At 38.8% G+C, this 16,487-nt stretch overlaps 2 protein-coding genes across 4 annotated transcripts in view; one reads left to right on the forward strand and one right to left on the reverse strand.

The window, feature by feature from the left end:
- LOC126403804 (E3 ubiquitin-protein ligase ARIH2-like) overlaps positions 1–1,475 on the reverse strand; it is a 39,809-nt gene extending 38,334 nt beyond the window's left edge. For 2 of the 3 annotated variants that reach the window (XM_050066595.1, XM_050066593.1), the window contains exons 1-2: positions 1,189–1,396; positions 932–1,032 (exon numbers count right to left, since the gene is read on the reverse strand). In XM_050066595.1, the coding sequence (XP_049922552.1) occupies positions 932–1,032; positions 1,189–1,327 (240 nt within the window). In that variant the 5' untranslated portion in view covers positions 1,328–1,396. Of the gene's footprint in view, positions 1–931; positions 1,033–1,188; positions 1,397–1,459 lie in introns of those variants that run through there. The other variant, XM_050066594.1, reaches the window with a different exon arrangement.
- The window catches only part of LOC126403796 (ubiquitin carboxyl-terminal hydrolase 47-like), a 38,616-nt gene that overhangs the window by 16,325 nt on the left and 5,804 nt on the right, over positions 1–16,487 (forward strand). The window contains exons 8-13 of the mRNA XM_050066585.1: positions 13,327–13,455; positions 13,540–13,668; positions 13,788–13,825; positions 13,943–13,974; positions 14,648–14,956; positions 15,066–15,314. Of these exons, the coding sequence (XP_049922542.1) occupies positions 13,327–13,455; positions 13,540–13,668; positions 13,788–13,825; positions 13,943–13,974; positions 14,648–14,956; positions 15,066–15,314 (886 nt within the window). The remainder of the gene's footprint in view (positions 1–13,326; positions 13,456–13,539; positions 13,669–13,787; positions 13,826–13,942; positions 13,975–14,647; positions 14,957–15,065; positions 15,315–16,487) is intronic.

Here is a 16,487-nt window from a genome sequence, read left to right on the forward strand (position 1 = left end):
TTTTTAGCACAAGCCTATGGCATTTTACATTGTATAAATTAGCCTAGCAGCTAGTGGACTTTTCCTCTTCTCATATAAAACCAGGGACAACAGCAACATTTAACAAAGGTAACGTTACAAAATTTGGCTCAATTACAACTCACAAGGTTCACCGACAAAACAACTGTCTTATACTAAACATGTTTTCCAAACAAATACAACATGTTAATGTTATTAGCACAAGCCTATGGCATTTTACATTGTATAAATTAGCCTAGCGGCCGGCGATCTTTCCCTCTACTCATATGAAGCCAGGGACAACAGCAACATCTAACAAAGGTAACGGCACACAATCCGTCTCCATTACAACTCACAAGGTTCACTGACGAAACAACTGTCTTATAATAAACAACTGTCTTATACTAAACACGTTTTCCAAACAAATACAACATGCTAATGTTATTAGCACAAGCCTATGGCAATTTTACATTGTATAAATTAGCCTAGTGACTAGCGGATATTTCCTCTGCTCATATGAAGCCAGGATAAATCACACACAAGACTTAAGATGCTATTTTTGTGGAGGCTTTATTGTCTACACAATTTTTTTGTTTCTCATCTGTGAAATTAAAGTAAATAAAAGCTTTGTTTACACTGAAGGAAATGGTTTCAGCTTACAGAAACAGACAGGAGGTCTGTGTCATCACGACTTGTAGTTACAATTCTGGGGAGGTGCACGTCGGGCTACAGCGTAGGGTACAGTGTCGATTCAACGCAGAAGTATAAATTGCGTTATTTCCAGGCAAGCATACACGAAAGAACACATACTTATTATATTCCATTTATGCCAATATATCCCCCTAAATCCTACACACTGGACCTTTACTAAATGTTTTAGATTATTTTTTGCCAACTGTTTGACTTTTGTTGTGAAGATTCATTGATACGTTACCTGGTCCAACAACCTGCGACACCAGTTGGTGAGAGACATCGGGGTGACAGCATGACCACAGGACATCTTTGCTCTGAGAGACTTATAGTCATTGCACTCGACTATGTGACACACAAAAACAAGTATTACTGGTTAAACTTCTGAGAGCTTAATAATGTGAAGACATGAGTCATAGACAGCTGTCGATCCTATAATAGATGAGGTTATTAATAGTCTTTAAGATATCTGGATAAGTTTGAAATTAACTTGGTACTTACAGTCCATATCATCATCTCCATTGACGAAAGAATAAGTGGTGTCATTGATGTTATAATACTTGTCCCGTTGAGTTGCTAAATTGATATTCTGTTGTCCAAACTCACTCTTTTTACGCGCAGTTGACAGCTTTACACCCATGTCGTCTCAGTGTACTCTCCTTCTCCAAACAAAAGAGATAATGGAGGTTTCAATCACATTTCATTTGTCTTTGAAGTCATGTGATTTTTCAGTTGCCCTATGAGGCATTATGAAATCAGAGATCATAAACACCTCACATCAGTGTTTCAGTTTCATTCCAGATCCTCTGCACCTGAGCAAACACACTCAGCAGCCAAATGGTGATCCAGCTCAAAGTAAATGGACCCAGAGGAGAGGAGAAGATCATCGACCTGTGTGACGCTGAGGAGCAGCTGAAGAAGATGACTGTGCAGGACCTGAAAGGGATCATTTGTAAAAGACCCAATGATAAGTAGGCCGACGTTTAATGTCGGTTGTGTAGATAAAGGCCCTCTTTCATGTAGATCAAAATCCAGAAGCAGCTGTAATTTTTAACCTCTACCACTCCACTAGGACACCGGCATCCTCAGCCGATGTTACTGTTTTTCAGAGGCTGAGTTTTAAAGATTGAAAGAAGAAAGCTTGTTGGGAAGGGGGTTAAATAACCAAAGTTCAGAAACAGGAGTCCCAGATATGCCCACTTTACCCTTGTCCCATTCACTTTGGGCAAAAACCATGCAGTTTTTTTTTTTTTTTTGCATGCTGTATAAGTGTGTTATGTTAGCCTGTTGCATTTGAATATTTCTGCAAACTGGAGGCCTTAACAGTCTTAGAATTGCATAAATTGGGTATGACTGGAATGCTGAGACTCTTGGATGATATGAGTCCCCATAGTAAATGGACCTGCATTTGTATAGCGCCTTTCTAGTCATCTAGTGACCACTCAAAGCACTTTTTACACTACGAGTCACATTCACCCATTCACACACACATTCATACACTGGTGGCCGAGGCTACCGTACAAGGTGCCACCTGCTACTCAGTTTTTTTAACACACTCACACACTGATGGAACAGCCATCGGGAGCAATTTGGGGTTCAGTATCTTGCTCAAGGATACTTCGACATGCAGCCTGGAGAAGCCCGGGATCGAACCACTGATCTTTCGATTGGTGGACGACCCGCTCTACCTCTGAGCCACAGCCGCCGTTTCATTGTAGTGAGACCATTTTTTTTTCATCATTATTGTATAAAATGACCTATCGTGACCTCTAGGATAATAAAACTAATAAAACTTAACAACTGCTAACTAGAGACCTCAGGCATTCAGAGGATGTATGGCTTTCATAGGTATATTTGACACCAAATCAAAGCATGGGTTTTTCTTTGGTGTTCCTCAAGGTCTCGGTGTCTTAATGTGGTATTTTGGAGGGATTTTTGACCCTTTAAATCAATTCTTGAGTGGTCAAAAATGCTTAAATTTACCATTAATTCTGTGTAACAAAGGGTACCGTATGAGACATAACTCATCATGGGAATGTCCATCATATACTTCCAGGATAAAGTTCTGAGCCCTTATAGACTCTTAACTTTAAAAGTTGAATAGGCGCCTAACCAAAACACCATGTTTAAGACATATTTATGCCTAGAAAAACTTGACACACAGTTCCGAGCTACATCTCAAATTAGTCGCCAGGTTCCCTGCTTTCAGATGATGTGTACCACTTCTATGTGGCATAAACTGTCACCCTGCTATCTCCCTCTAAAGATTTACTGCTAAAGACTTAAATGGGTCTATGGCAGACAGACATAGAGTGAAAGAGGTTAAAATAGTTTTTGTAGTTATAATTACATGAAATCTGGGTGGTCTACAAAAAATGTGTTTTCCTTAATATCCTCTGTATCCCTTTTAATGTCCAAAACATGCCTGAGTGTTCGACTTGCACTGAGGGTCTCTCAAAACAAAAGGACTGAAAACCTGTTTGGACTGAGGGAAGTTTTGTCCTTTTAGCGGTTAATTATTTGGACTTAATACACAGAAGACGTGCTTCGTTATTACTGTCAAGCAGGTGGTTTTCTATTTTTATTCTGCTCTTCCGTGAGAAGAATCAAAGTCAAGTGTTGGTGCACACATGACAACACAGTGTGCCAAGTTTCATTATAATTAGATGTGTCAGTCACAGATGTTTGTCACAGTCAATACTGGCACTTGTAACCTAATCAGATGACGATGCAGCATCTTGAAATGAGTTTACCCTGTAACTACCCCAGAGTCACTGTGGTCACCTTAATTAAATCTAGAATGGGGCACCCGGTGGCTTAGTGGGTAGAGCAAGCGGCCCATGCACAAAGGCACCATCTGCAGCTCGCGGCCCCCCCACTGCATGCTAACCACCCCCCACCGCCAAACCGCACCATTTCAGAGGTCCATACATTTACATTTACATTTACAAATTAATGCAGTCTCTTAAAACCCTCTTGTTTGAAGAATCAAGGATTTCTACAGAAGATTGAGAGGTTTTTTTTCTGACTTCCTGCTGATCAAAACACTTTTTGATCAGCAGGGGAAAGTGCAAGTACCTGAAAGTAGTTAGACAATATTCTCTAAAAACAAGAATAAGGATGTGGTTATAATAATCAGTCAGTGATTGGAAAAGAATCAAATACAAAAATAATTGTGCTGCATTCTGGTGATGGGCAGGAACAAATATGTAGAATGACCTGATTCCTTTAAATGTGTTTCCCAAACCAAACATACTGTGAATATTATCACACAAGCTGCCTCTGCACTGTATCTGACTTTAGGACTATTCTCCCCATGGTTTGTTGTGTACTGCTGGAGTTGCCAAAATAAAAAAATGAATTGAAATATGTAGCATTTCTCCTTTTTCTCAGTTTTCATGCACTGATGTAGCTAATATCCCACTTCAAAAGGCCCCTCAGATTTATGTTGGAAAAGACAAAAGGAAATAAAAAACTGCAAATTTTAGCAAAGCAGAAAGATAGCCTAGTTTTGCAACCAATTCAAACCATTTTGGTAATATTTAATCATTACAATTACAAGACGAGTTCTTTAGTTAATTTTAAATTTAAATGCTGTCTTTGGGTTCCTAAAACATCAAATCTGGCAACCATAATATTTCCTATAGTCCTATAAAGCTTGAAGGGCAGTAGAGGTTGTCTTCCAGTGACAGTTTGATACAGTGGACCTAATCCCTTTGTTCTCATTCCCAACCTAAAATACCGCCGCTTTGTCAATGATCTATGCGTCAGATACCAACATACAAAAGAAACCATGCACATAATACATAAAGCACAGCAAGTCGCACTGCAGACTTAGGGAACACAGTATCAAAATGCAGAGCAATCAATTAGCACCACTCCAAACTATAGGCAGGTCAAAGCCACGTCTATTACCAACAGGGGGAGGCAGAGGGCGCCGTGGCCATCATCTTTGCCTGTAAATGAGCCCCTGGTAGGGTGTCACATTTACTAAAATCTACTTTAAAATGTACTGAATTTCTATATAGACAAATACATCAAACTCTTAACAAGACACAATTTAATGTTAAACATTAAAGTGTTTTAAAGTTCACTTATCTTGCCTTAGTCTGCCGACAACAGCCCCCGTGCAGTCTCCCGTAGAACTAGGAGGAGGTGGTGACAGGCCAGTGATGTCAGGTGACTATTTCAGATGGCATGACTGCGTGAGGTATGTATGAATGGTGGAGGGAGTATTATGCTTTCTCTCCAAGTCACTAAGGGGAGACTCAAAGAAAAATATTTGTTGCATGGGGAGGGACAATTGAGAACAAAAACAAAAACAAGTCACGCCCCGGCCACCACCCTCCTCTGAGGAGCCTAACTATTTTCATCTGCATTTAGGAGGCACGCAAGGCTCGCAACGTGACGAGGCCAATAAGTTCGTGGTAAAAGGAAAGTAAAATCAGCTTCTAAATGTTACTGATGTTCTTCTGTGATGCCCAGGCAAGGGTAAGCATTACTAGATATTTCTCTAATATTAGCTTCAGTCAGTTTGAAGTAAGGACTAAGTATTTTCCTCACTCTGTCTTGATACGGGTTTGTCACTGTTCGTCTTTACTAGTAAAGATTTAATGTAAATTTCATATGGTATATACTCTAATTTATTTTTGTGTGTGTATGATGCTAAACAGTTCAAGCCGTTTTTGCCCAAATACAATATTCTATCGTCCACTCGTTTTCTTTGAGTTTACAGACGGTGGGTCTGAGATTTGTATGAATGAAGGTTCCTATGACTTGATGTCTGACCAATTGAGGGGGGCAAAAAACGGCTTTCATCAGAAAAAGGGGGCGGGGTCACGTCAGGTGAGGTTTCAAGTCCACTTTCCTGATTACACTTGCATACTATTACTTATAGTGGAGTGTTTTCAGAATCACACTTAAATGTGTGCACATTACAAGCAATCTGACTCTGTTTTGTCTGTTTTGCAATTGGTGCTAGAATAAATATAGAATGATAAATGTGACAGACTGTTTATATGAAGTAGGTGGATATGACATTATAAATAGTGTATACAGCATGCTTGGGTTATGTTTGACGTATATTTATTTACATGTTTGTATAGTGTATGTAAAGGGGAACCACCCAAATTAAGAATTCCCATATGCTATTTCCATGGCCAAGGAAAGTTCACTCAATATTTGTGAACACAAGCTACTCTCCCACATAACCAGAATCCAGAGAAGTAAGTCTCAAACTTGTGATGTCATAGGGTATAAAATCTGAAGCTGCTCCATAGACAATGAATGGAAAAGTGATTTATTTATTGTATCCAAATGAGCTTTATTCTATTGTAATGTTCTCAGCTGTGAAACAGAAAATGTATTCATACACTCAGAACCTTCCCCTGGGTGCTGTCAGTGTTATCTATTACATCTTTAACAATTCAGTGTCTGTGGCAGAGCTCCAGACTTTATATCCTATGACATCACAAATTTGAGTTTTAGCACTCTGGTTTTTTGATTTGGGAGTGAGTTGTTCATGTTCACCAAGATGTTTGCCCAGTCCTAAATCTTAAACCATAGGAATAACATATATGAATTTTGAAAACAACCATAGTTACGCCTTTAACATTCCATCCGTGACCACTTATCCTGTTGGGGGTTGCGGGGGGCTGGAGCCTATCCCAGCTGACATTGGGTGAGAGGCAGGGTTCACCCTGGACAGGTCACCAGACTATCACAGGGCTGACACATAGAGACAGACAACCATTCACACTCACATTCACACCTACGGACAATTTAGAGTCACCAGTTAACCTGCATGTCTTTGGACTGTGGGAGGAAACTGGAGCACCCGGAGAAAACATGCAAACTCCACATAGAAGGGCTCCCTACTGGGATTGAACCAGTTGGTGATTGGTGTTAAAGGTTTTGTTCCTGACACCATGGGCTAGTGTTTAGTGTTCATTACTGATAGCATGTGGAAAGAGCCTGTTCTTGTTTCTGGCTGTTTTGGCATACAGTGTTCTGTAGCGCCTACGAAAGGGGAGACATTTTAACATGTTGTGTCCAGAGTGTGAAAGCTCTATAGTGATGTTACCTGCCTGTTTCCTGACCATGGAGGTGTATTTGTCCTGAGCGGAGGGTAGGCCTTTCTTACCTCCAAACACCTGGCCTGTCAGCAAAATGTACTATGTAAAGTATCAAAAGTAAAACGTACTCATAATGCAGAATGGCTCCTTTCAAAGTATCATAATCACAGAAATATTATTTCTGTTATCATAACATGAGCTGGGGGGTCACAAAGCCCTCTTTATTTTAAGGGGTGTAATAATTTTACTGGGTTATGTGTCAACATTTAATTCATTTATGTGTCAAACAAACAAACAAACAAATAAATTTAAGGGTTATATTAAAAGCGTATTCATTTATTTGAAACAAATAAAGTAGTATAGAAAAGTTCTGAAATATGTATTGCAAGGCACTGAAGTCCACAACAGTAAAAATATGGGTCCCTCAAGAAAAAGGTTGGGAACCACTGTTCTAGAGGATAATACTGCTTAGTGAGCAAAGAGAAATTTAAATTAACTAGCATGGGTAAGACGTTGAATGGAGCATGTTTACTTTTCTGAATGATTATAAAAACAAGTAAAAGTAACACTCTTCTATTGTTGAGTGAAATCTTAGTTCACCAAGTTAAACAATACCATTGCCAAGTATGTTAGCAGAAGCCCTCAGAGCCTGTAATCCACCCAGGTAAATGATCACCTGGGTGGGGTTGCTTATAAGGTGTTATCTGAAAAAAAGTATGTTTTGGTAATCTTTTTTGGATAGGATCACTCTGATCCAGGTACAGACTTTTAAGGATTACCAAATCCGGGAAAAAAAGCATTACAAAGAAGACAACTTTCTTTTTAACATTCAGTCCACTGACCTGAAACATCAACAAAATGTACATTATTTACAGAAACACTGTGGACATTTTGAAGGTTAAAAGGTGGCCTGTTTGAGGACAAATGAATTTGATATGGCTATCTTACATCATACAGATGAACACAAAGAAAGATTCTCAGTGCCTGACTTAATTTGTTATTTACATTTCCCTCTTTTTTGCTTTTGCTTTTCGTTTGTACAACTGAAACACTAAACAAAATAACATAAGTCAGTAATGCCTTTAGCTTTTTGCCTTCACTCCACTGGGCCTAACTTGTAACTGAGGAAGACACTAAAAAATGACCAGCAGATGGCGTTAAACATTAAGAACATACTTACGCATAGATTTAGGTTTTTAACAATTTACCTTTTTTCTACTGTGATCACCTTAAACATTCTTAATTGATGTCTTGACTCCACAACAGCTCAAAGTTGATTATATATTTCATTGCTTTATGATTTTAATGACTAAAAAACTCAAGTCCGAAATATATATATTGCATGTATGAAATACAGTGTCATAAATAAATAATAAATAAATATGTGCATGAAAATATATAATTACTTAAATATACTACTTAATACAAATTGTAAAAATACTGGTGTAAACATGCAGTTTATCATTCTCTTAACTCTGTTGATCAGTTCTAGTTTTCTTGTTTGACAACTTTGTGAGTTTTTATTTCATTTTACCCCTGTAATCCAGTCTGAATCCAGCCCTCTGCTGGAATCATGGTAATCCTGATATGTTGGATCAAAGTAATCCTTTTCCTATTCAAATGTTTTGAACAACACAAACTGGAGGATTGATCCGGATAAAAAACTGGATTGGACCTGATCTTATCCAATCACGTAATCCTTTTTTTCCTTTGAACAACCAAATTTCGGGATTTGATCCTGTCTGATTGGAGTAATCCTGTTGGATTACTTTCTAACAGCCGGACCAACTGTCAGCTGTGTGCACACTGCAGGCAATTAGCCACATTAATGCTGTGAACTGAAGCATAACTGTTCCAACATATATGTGTGACAAATGGCTTAGAGATGAGGCTGAAGGTCCTGTGTAGACAGAGTGTCTGCAAAATATGTAAACATTTTGAAACCTTGTAGCTTGGGTAACCTACAAATAAGCACTTTGATAGGTTTTTATATATTTTTAATATATTATATATAAAATATATTTATATTTATATATTATATATTTTTCTACATTTGGATACAGTTTACAAAAATCTACTTATGGTCACAAATTGTGCATTTTTGCCAGCGTATTCCATTTAATTTATAGTTAGTGGAGAAGTGTAATGAAACGATGTTTTTCTCTCTTCAGGATGATCAGAAATGTTTGCATAATCAGAGAGCTACATGATATCTTGCATCCTCTTTCACATCCCATAGACAGATGAACTATTTGTAACAACCAAGGAATGTTAAAGTATGTTCTTTTAAAGTCACATTACTTGTGTGGTGTGTATTTTGATGTTAACACCTGTTCCGGGTGTACATAATGAAAATGAAAATATTTTGTTCTTACTGATGTTGACACTGATAATGGCTGATTGTGTCACTCTTCCTCCATGTCAAAGCCACAGTGTCTCAGATGCCTGATGAGGCCGAATCAGAAGATCTGGCAGACGAGGTGAAAGAACAACAGGGTGAAACCAGTAATCTGGATGATACGAAACAAAACTAACATAAGTGACAGCAAAGATGGACAGCACTAGTAGTAAGTTAAGTAAAAATGTTAAGTACAATTATGAGTTTTTTTTACTCTATAAGAAACCATGTCTGTTGATCTAATGTTTAACATCCACCACAAAATAATTCTCTGTTAGTAGGATGTTAGATTATTTGTCAGCTCTACCATTCATCCTTCTTATTTATTTCAACTAAATGTTGCATGTTTCTAAATATTTGAGTAAATTATTTTTGTTGTTTCTAATCAGATGCTGAATCCAACGAACAAAAAGGGGGATCGGGGAGCTGTTGTTTTTGTTTTTGTTTTTGTTTTAGTAAGTAATCCTCACTTCTCTGAAATGAAAAAGGTGAAGTAAAAACACAACCTATCTCTTTAATATTAACGTATTTTTGTTCAATAAATTACTTTTTCTTCAAGCCCACACCTTCTAATTTGCACCATAGTACGGGCCGTAGGTGAGCATCTGTCGCCCTAGTTTTTGTGGTGTGTTCTGCACATTGGCACTAATCGGCCTTTGTTGATTTTGTTTTCAGGTAATTCAGCATGTTGAATCAGTATGAGAGCTGGCAGAGCCTGTCAGCGAGTAAAATCACTCTCAGTGGCAGTTCAGCTCAGTGCATGAGAAGAGAAACCAAAGTGAGGAAAGCAAACATATGACTAAAGTCAAGACGGCCTGAGATCTAAACAAATATTTTTAGCCATTTAGCAGAAATGGTTAGTAATTGTTTGTGTTATTGTTCTCTGGTACACAGTACATGTTCTTTGTTCTTCAACATCAGGTTGTGTTGTTAATGGGCTAACTGGTTAAGTAGCATCTTGAATTTGTTCTGTTGGTCTTCCGGTTTCCCCTTTTTCAATCACAAATACAGACTACTGCCACCTGCAGCTATTGAGTTATTTCCTCTCATGCAGGTGCAGAACGTATGTGCCACTTGGCTGTTGGCTGTAGTCTTTGCAGTGTGCTTAAATCCAAGTTTTTTACCAGTATGCAAGCGTAGTGAGGCAACACAACAGATGGACTTAGTCAGTACTAGTTCTTTATTGTTGGTTTGGTGTGTTTGAGCCTTAAAAGCAGCTAGAGCTGAGTGAGTGACTGCTTATGCTGCTGGAGCACCAACATACACTAGCATGTCTTTCCCCTAAAATGAGATTCCAAAAAAGAAAAGAAAGAAAGGAAAGGGTTGCAGGCTCTATGGCATTATATCTAACAACAGACATGATTTTGCATAACACATCAGCATCATAGCAATGTCATGCAACATTATCTTTCAATATTACCAAGCCAAACTTAACATCATGAACCATATGGCCCTCAGATTCACCAACAGCCACAAAGAATGGAGCAGCAGCACGTCCCCCATCACCTCTTGTTGGTGTTACTGAGGACATGATCCAAGGTGAGCTCATATAGTGACAACTAAAAAGTTGCTCAAAGCAATTGTGCACAGAGACTGCTAATGCATAGGGCCCACAGTTTGGTGCTAAGCCCCTGAGGAGGTCTGATAAACGATGCAGCTTAACAACAAGATCAAACCCTTGCTATTACAGGACAAGCAGACGAAAGGGACACTGATAATGAGGAGAAGAGATGGATGGGAAACAGTGATGTTGGTGAGGGGCAGATGAGAATAGGGTAAAAGGAGTTCACAATATAAAAAAGTTCAGAACTGAGTTAAGATATAAGACTGAGCTTAGTGAAGGGTCTTTGCGTGGAGAGAAGTGATATTGTTAACATGATAGAAGAAACAAAATGTGAAGCAAAATATGACATACCAGGAGAAGAAACATGTCATGACATAAATTGTAGAACACTGAATGACATAATATGCAGTTGAGATGAAGAGCCACAAGAAAATCTGTGTATAATCAGAGACAGCACTCAGCTCAGCATCACACAAGAAATCATAAGTGGAATGGATGAAAGGAGATGATGCATTAAGTCATCAGATTGGAGGTGAGGAGGGTAATGTAAAAAGGCAAAAGACTGTTTTGAACACAGATGTCACAAAATAAAGATGACAAGGGCTGGGGAACACTGAGTGAATTAAGAAGGCACTGGAAAATGTGCCTATAAATGAAGACAGTACCCATTCCAGCATCACCCAAACAAACACGAACGATTTTAAAGCTGCAAGCTGCAATGAATGAGCCCTCGCACCTTTGTGCAAATCAGGGGCACTGGTGGAATGCCAGCTGCAACTGTTCACTTCTGCAAAAGTTGAGCACTGCATGTAGGAGTGAACCACACCATGTAAATTTCATGTAAATCATATAATAATTGTCTGTGTGTCTGACTGACACCTATGTAGCATGTTGATGTTTTTACCCCTGGTATGATCCCTGTAAATGGCCAAAAATCCACAAAAATTTCACAGTAAATTCAAAATGGCTGACTTCCTGTTGGCTTTAGGGTATGGCTCCACTTTAATGCAGTCTGGACATGACACAAATGCAGACCAAATTTCATACATGTAGGTGAAACTCACTGCAGGAGCTACGTCTTTGAAGTTTTGTAGGGATGCAGCCACGCAACTTAGCCATTTCTTTTACACCTGAACACAAGACCCATAAAATATCGACATTTTTACCAGTTCTGGTGTATATGCAAAGTTTTGTGAGTTCACACCATCAAAATGTGACTCATTCCTTCAGTTTCATTAGGGTCCTTTTACCATTCAGTGCTCAGAAATGAAAGGAGATGATGCTCTCCTGGATATTGGAGGAAATATGTATTACTGCAGAGAAAAACTGGATGAGGAGAAGAAAGAGAATAAGAAACAAAAGGGTAAAAAAGAAGCAGACTAGTTGGAAAGGAGTATAGTTTAATGGTGTAGTAACACTGTTTTTTTTCTCTTTACTTTACTTTTCTCTCACTTTATCTCTTATAAAGTTGCTCAGCCACACAGATGTCATTATGGACTGCATAATCAGGGCGCCACATGCTACCTCAACAGTGTCCTGCAAGTTCTCTTCATGACACCAGAGATCCATGACAGGTTTGAAACTTTCATCTGTAGAAAAAATAAGTAGTAATGAGACCAATTGTAAATGAAATATTATTTAAAAATGTAACCATAAAAAATGTTATTCTAAAGTGATGTATATGGGTGTTTCAGACTTAAAAAACTCCATCAGTGAAAATAGGAAACTAAGAAACTACTCTCTCTTCAAAGTTTGGTTCCAGAATCACATACAGATTGCATGCTGAGAGATAGCTTTCAAAGACTGAAGGAAGAAGTATGTGGTACAGAACACATCACGAGGAGTCTGAAGATTAAAAATGGTAAGTTGGACGGTGATGATTAGGAAAAGACATTCAAGGAGCACAGGAAAATCAATAAGAAAGTCACCTATTAGTAGTAATTTAAGTAAGACGCTTTGATGGAATTAATAGATTAAATTTTATGTATCCTTTTGCAGTTTATGAACAATGTGATGCGGCTAAATTTCTGGAGTTGATTTTACATCAAGTCAGCCCACAGGTCTCTGAGGTGAGCAATTATCAAATCCATAGTAGAATCTACAGGTGAACAGATCAGAAAGCTGTGTTATATGTGATGTTTATATCTCAAGGTTTTCCAAGGAGAGCTGACACACACAACAAAATGCACCAAAGGCCACAGCATCAATGAAGAGACGAATCCATTCTGGACTCTTCCACTGTCACTGCAGGATACCCACGATACAACCTACAGCGTGGTAAGCAGCCAAACACAACAAAAGAGTTCTACTGTAGTATTTTTATGTAATGTGAGCACGCTAATCTAATCTGGACTCTTTTGTGTTTTAACAGGAAAGAAGCTTTGAAAGGATTTTCCAGCAGAAATCATTCAGTGGAGACAACATGGTGTACTGCAACGAATGTGAAGAGAAAACAGAAGCAACCATTGTGAGTTTTGACCTTAAAATGAAAACACCAACTGTGAGCGGGCCAAACGTAATACTGGAATCACATAAAAACATTGTAGTGAGATCGTATCAATCATATCATTTTATTGTTTCATAATCTTTCTTGTGTTATTTAGGGATGTGAGATGGTGACATATCCTCAGATTCTGACTCTGCTCCTCAAGAGATTTGACTTTGACTACAGCACCATGTCAGATGTCAAATCCAACTGCCGTGTGGACGTGCCACGAACGTTACAGAGAAAGGCAGTAATTTTTATGTGTAATTTATATCTAAATGTTGCTCCTTATGTTTGCTTTCCATGTTCCTGACTGTGTTTTTCATTGCAGGACAAGGAGTACAAACTGTATGGGATGGTGAATCACATAGGCAGTCTGAGAGGAGGACATTACACAGCCACCATCCTGTGCAGTGAGGACAAAACCTGGTATGAGTTTAATGACGATCATGTCAGTCAGGTGAGGGGGACTTTACTTCCTCTACTCCATTAGGGCCGTACACACTCAAAACAAACCAACAGAAAGATCTGAAATGAAATGCTAATTTGTTGACAGTGTTCATTCTTTCAATGATGCAGGTTAAACAACAGCCATTTGCAGAAACCTCAACTTACAAGTATGTTAGATATTATCAATAGTGAATAAAATGTATGACATTTTTTAAGTGTTGACTTGGTTTTGTCATATTTTTGTTGTTCTGTGCAAACAATAACTTTAGATTATTGTTCACCAGCTCCATGACTGCATATCTGCTCATGTACAGAGGTAAGATTAAATCAATACATAAAGAAATCATTCAGATTATGACTGTAATATTACTGGATCATTACTAAATCCGGGAGGATGGAAACAGGAAGCAGCACAATTTGAAGCGACACAATGTTGAACTCGAAAGAACTGTAGGAGAAAGGGACACTGATAATGAAAAGAAGAGAAAAACAGGACAGACTGAAGAAGATGATGTGCTGACAAAAGGGAACAATGCCTTGAGCCATCAGGCTATAGGAGAGGGGGGTAATACAGAAAAAATATTCTCAATATCTCAGAAAATACAAAGAAATGTTTTGAGTGTGCAGAAGATCATACAAGTTCACAAAGAAATAATTTAGGCCATGATTGAAATATTAACAGATTATTGTTAAATACATTATGTTATATTCACTTCAAAGCCAGTTCAGGAGATCTGACCAACAATGTGTGTCTATGGAAGACGTTTACAAAAACACACAACAGCAACACTTTGCTTTTGATTTATTTTATATCATTTCATATATTGTGCAAAAATACATTGATTCGCCATAAACATTATACAAAGAATACTAAGGTTTATTTAATAAGGCTGTATTACTTGGAAGTGTATGTTGACATGGAGATTTGTTTCAGGGTGTAAATTATGAAAATGTAAATATTTTGTTTTTACTTTTCTTCTCCTTCAAAGCCACAGAGTGTCAGAGCCCCAGTGAGACCAAATCAGAAGATCTGACAGACGAGGTGAAAGAACAACAGGGTGAAGATACCCTGAAAGAACAACAGGGTGAAGATACCCTGAAAGAACAACAGGGTGAAGATACCCTGAAAGAACAACAGGGTGAAGATACCCTGAAAGAACAACAGGGTGATGATACTCTGAAAGAACAACAAGGTGGAGATACCCTGAAAGAACGACAGGGTGAAGATACCCTGAAAGAACAACAGGGTGAAGATACTAAAGAACAACAGGGTGAAGATACTCTGAAAGAACAACAGGGTGAAGATACTAAAGAACAACAGGGTGAAGATACTCTGAAAGAACAACGAACAACAGGGTGAAGATACTAAAGAACAACAGGGTGAAGATACTCTGAAAGAACAACAAGGTGGAGATACCCTGAAAGAACAACAGGGTGAAGATACCCTGAAAGAACAACAGGGTGAAGATACTCTGGAAGAACAACAGGGTGAAGATACTCTGAAAGAACAGCAGGGTGAAGATACCCTGAAAGAACAACAGGGTGAAGATACTCTGAAAGAACAACAGGGTGAAGATACTCTGAAAGAACAGACAGAAGACCAAGTGGAAGACACAATAAAAGACGAGGGCGAACAGATGCAACATAGTGAAGAGGGTAAGGGACAGATTATAACAGGTTTGATGACACTATGTCCTCAGACTAGAGGAGAGGAGGGTGATGCAAAAAATATTCTCAATATCTAAGAAAATTCAAATGTGGTAAATTTTTTGAATGTGCAGAAAGTTTCTTACATGAGCAGGAATCTTGCTGAAACATGTAGGCCTATGAGCTATTTAAGGTGCCACATGCACATTTACAGACTCTATAATTTTAATAAAGAGATTACTCCCCACACAAAAGAGGACTGAAGGGTAAATCATGCCTACATGATGATTTTAAATATTTTGGGTTTAAAAATTACGCTTCATAAGATGTAAGCTATTATGGCAAGGCTTAACTGTACAGACCAATGAGCAGTGATAACTAGCATGTCTTTGGGGTCATCGGGTGGGAACCTCCTTTCACCAGTGTTTCGTCTAGTTGGTCCCATGACACCTCCAGGAGGCTAGACAGTGATCTCTGGCGTCCCAGAGACACTCCCCTAATGCCAGGTCTCACTGCTCCCCGCACCAACCAATAACCTCCTTTACCTTACTTACACATGGCTTTCTCAGCCCAAACAGCACTGCCACCTTCAACAAACCCAGGCTCCGTTGATGCGAGCTCCAGGTAGTGACCGTGCTGATACTACCTTTATTAGCACATTTACCATACTCTATGTCACATGCTATATAGCATAACTCCAATATAAGCTAAAGTTAAGGAAGATAGAAAAGATAAACTCACAGAATCAGCAAACACACTCACCTTGCAGCATGGTCTCAAACAAAAGCGATTCAAATAGGCCACTCCCACACTTAAATACTTCCTCTTCCTGGATTTTCTCCTGACAGGACTGATTGGTGGATCTCTCCACCTGATCTCAAGGAGTTATGTACCCTGCTTAGTAGGTCCCCCTGCTGGCCCCCAACTGACATTATTCCTCCTCATCCAAATCCACTGACTAGCTCTGGCTGCCTCATCTGACATTTCCTTCACTGTCTTCCTTAAACTCTGTCCCCGCACTCCTAGTTCCCCGAGGAGCGAGACAGCTGATCTTGCTATGAATCCCCTACACCCCACTTCCACTGGACAAATCCCAGTCTTCCATCCTCGCTGCTCAGCTTCTGCTCCTAAGTCTGCATATCTAAGCTTTTTTCTTTCATAGGCTTCTTCCACTGAGTCTTC

The sequence above is a fragment of the Epinephelus moara genome, chromosome 17, assembly GCF_006386435.1.
Source record: "Epinephelus moara isolate mb chromosome 17, YSFRI_EMoa_1.0, whole genome shotgun sequence".
Classification (NCBI taxonomy): domain Eukaryota; kingdom Metazoa; phylum Chordata; class Actinopteri; order Perciformes; family Serranidae; genus Epinephelus; species Epinephelus moara.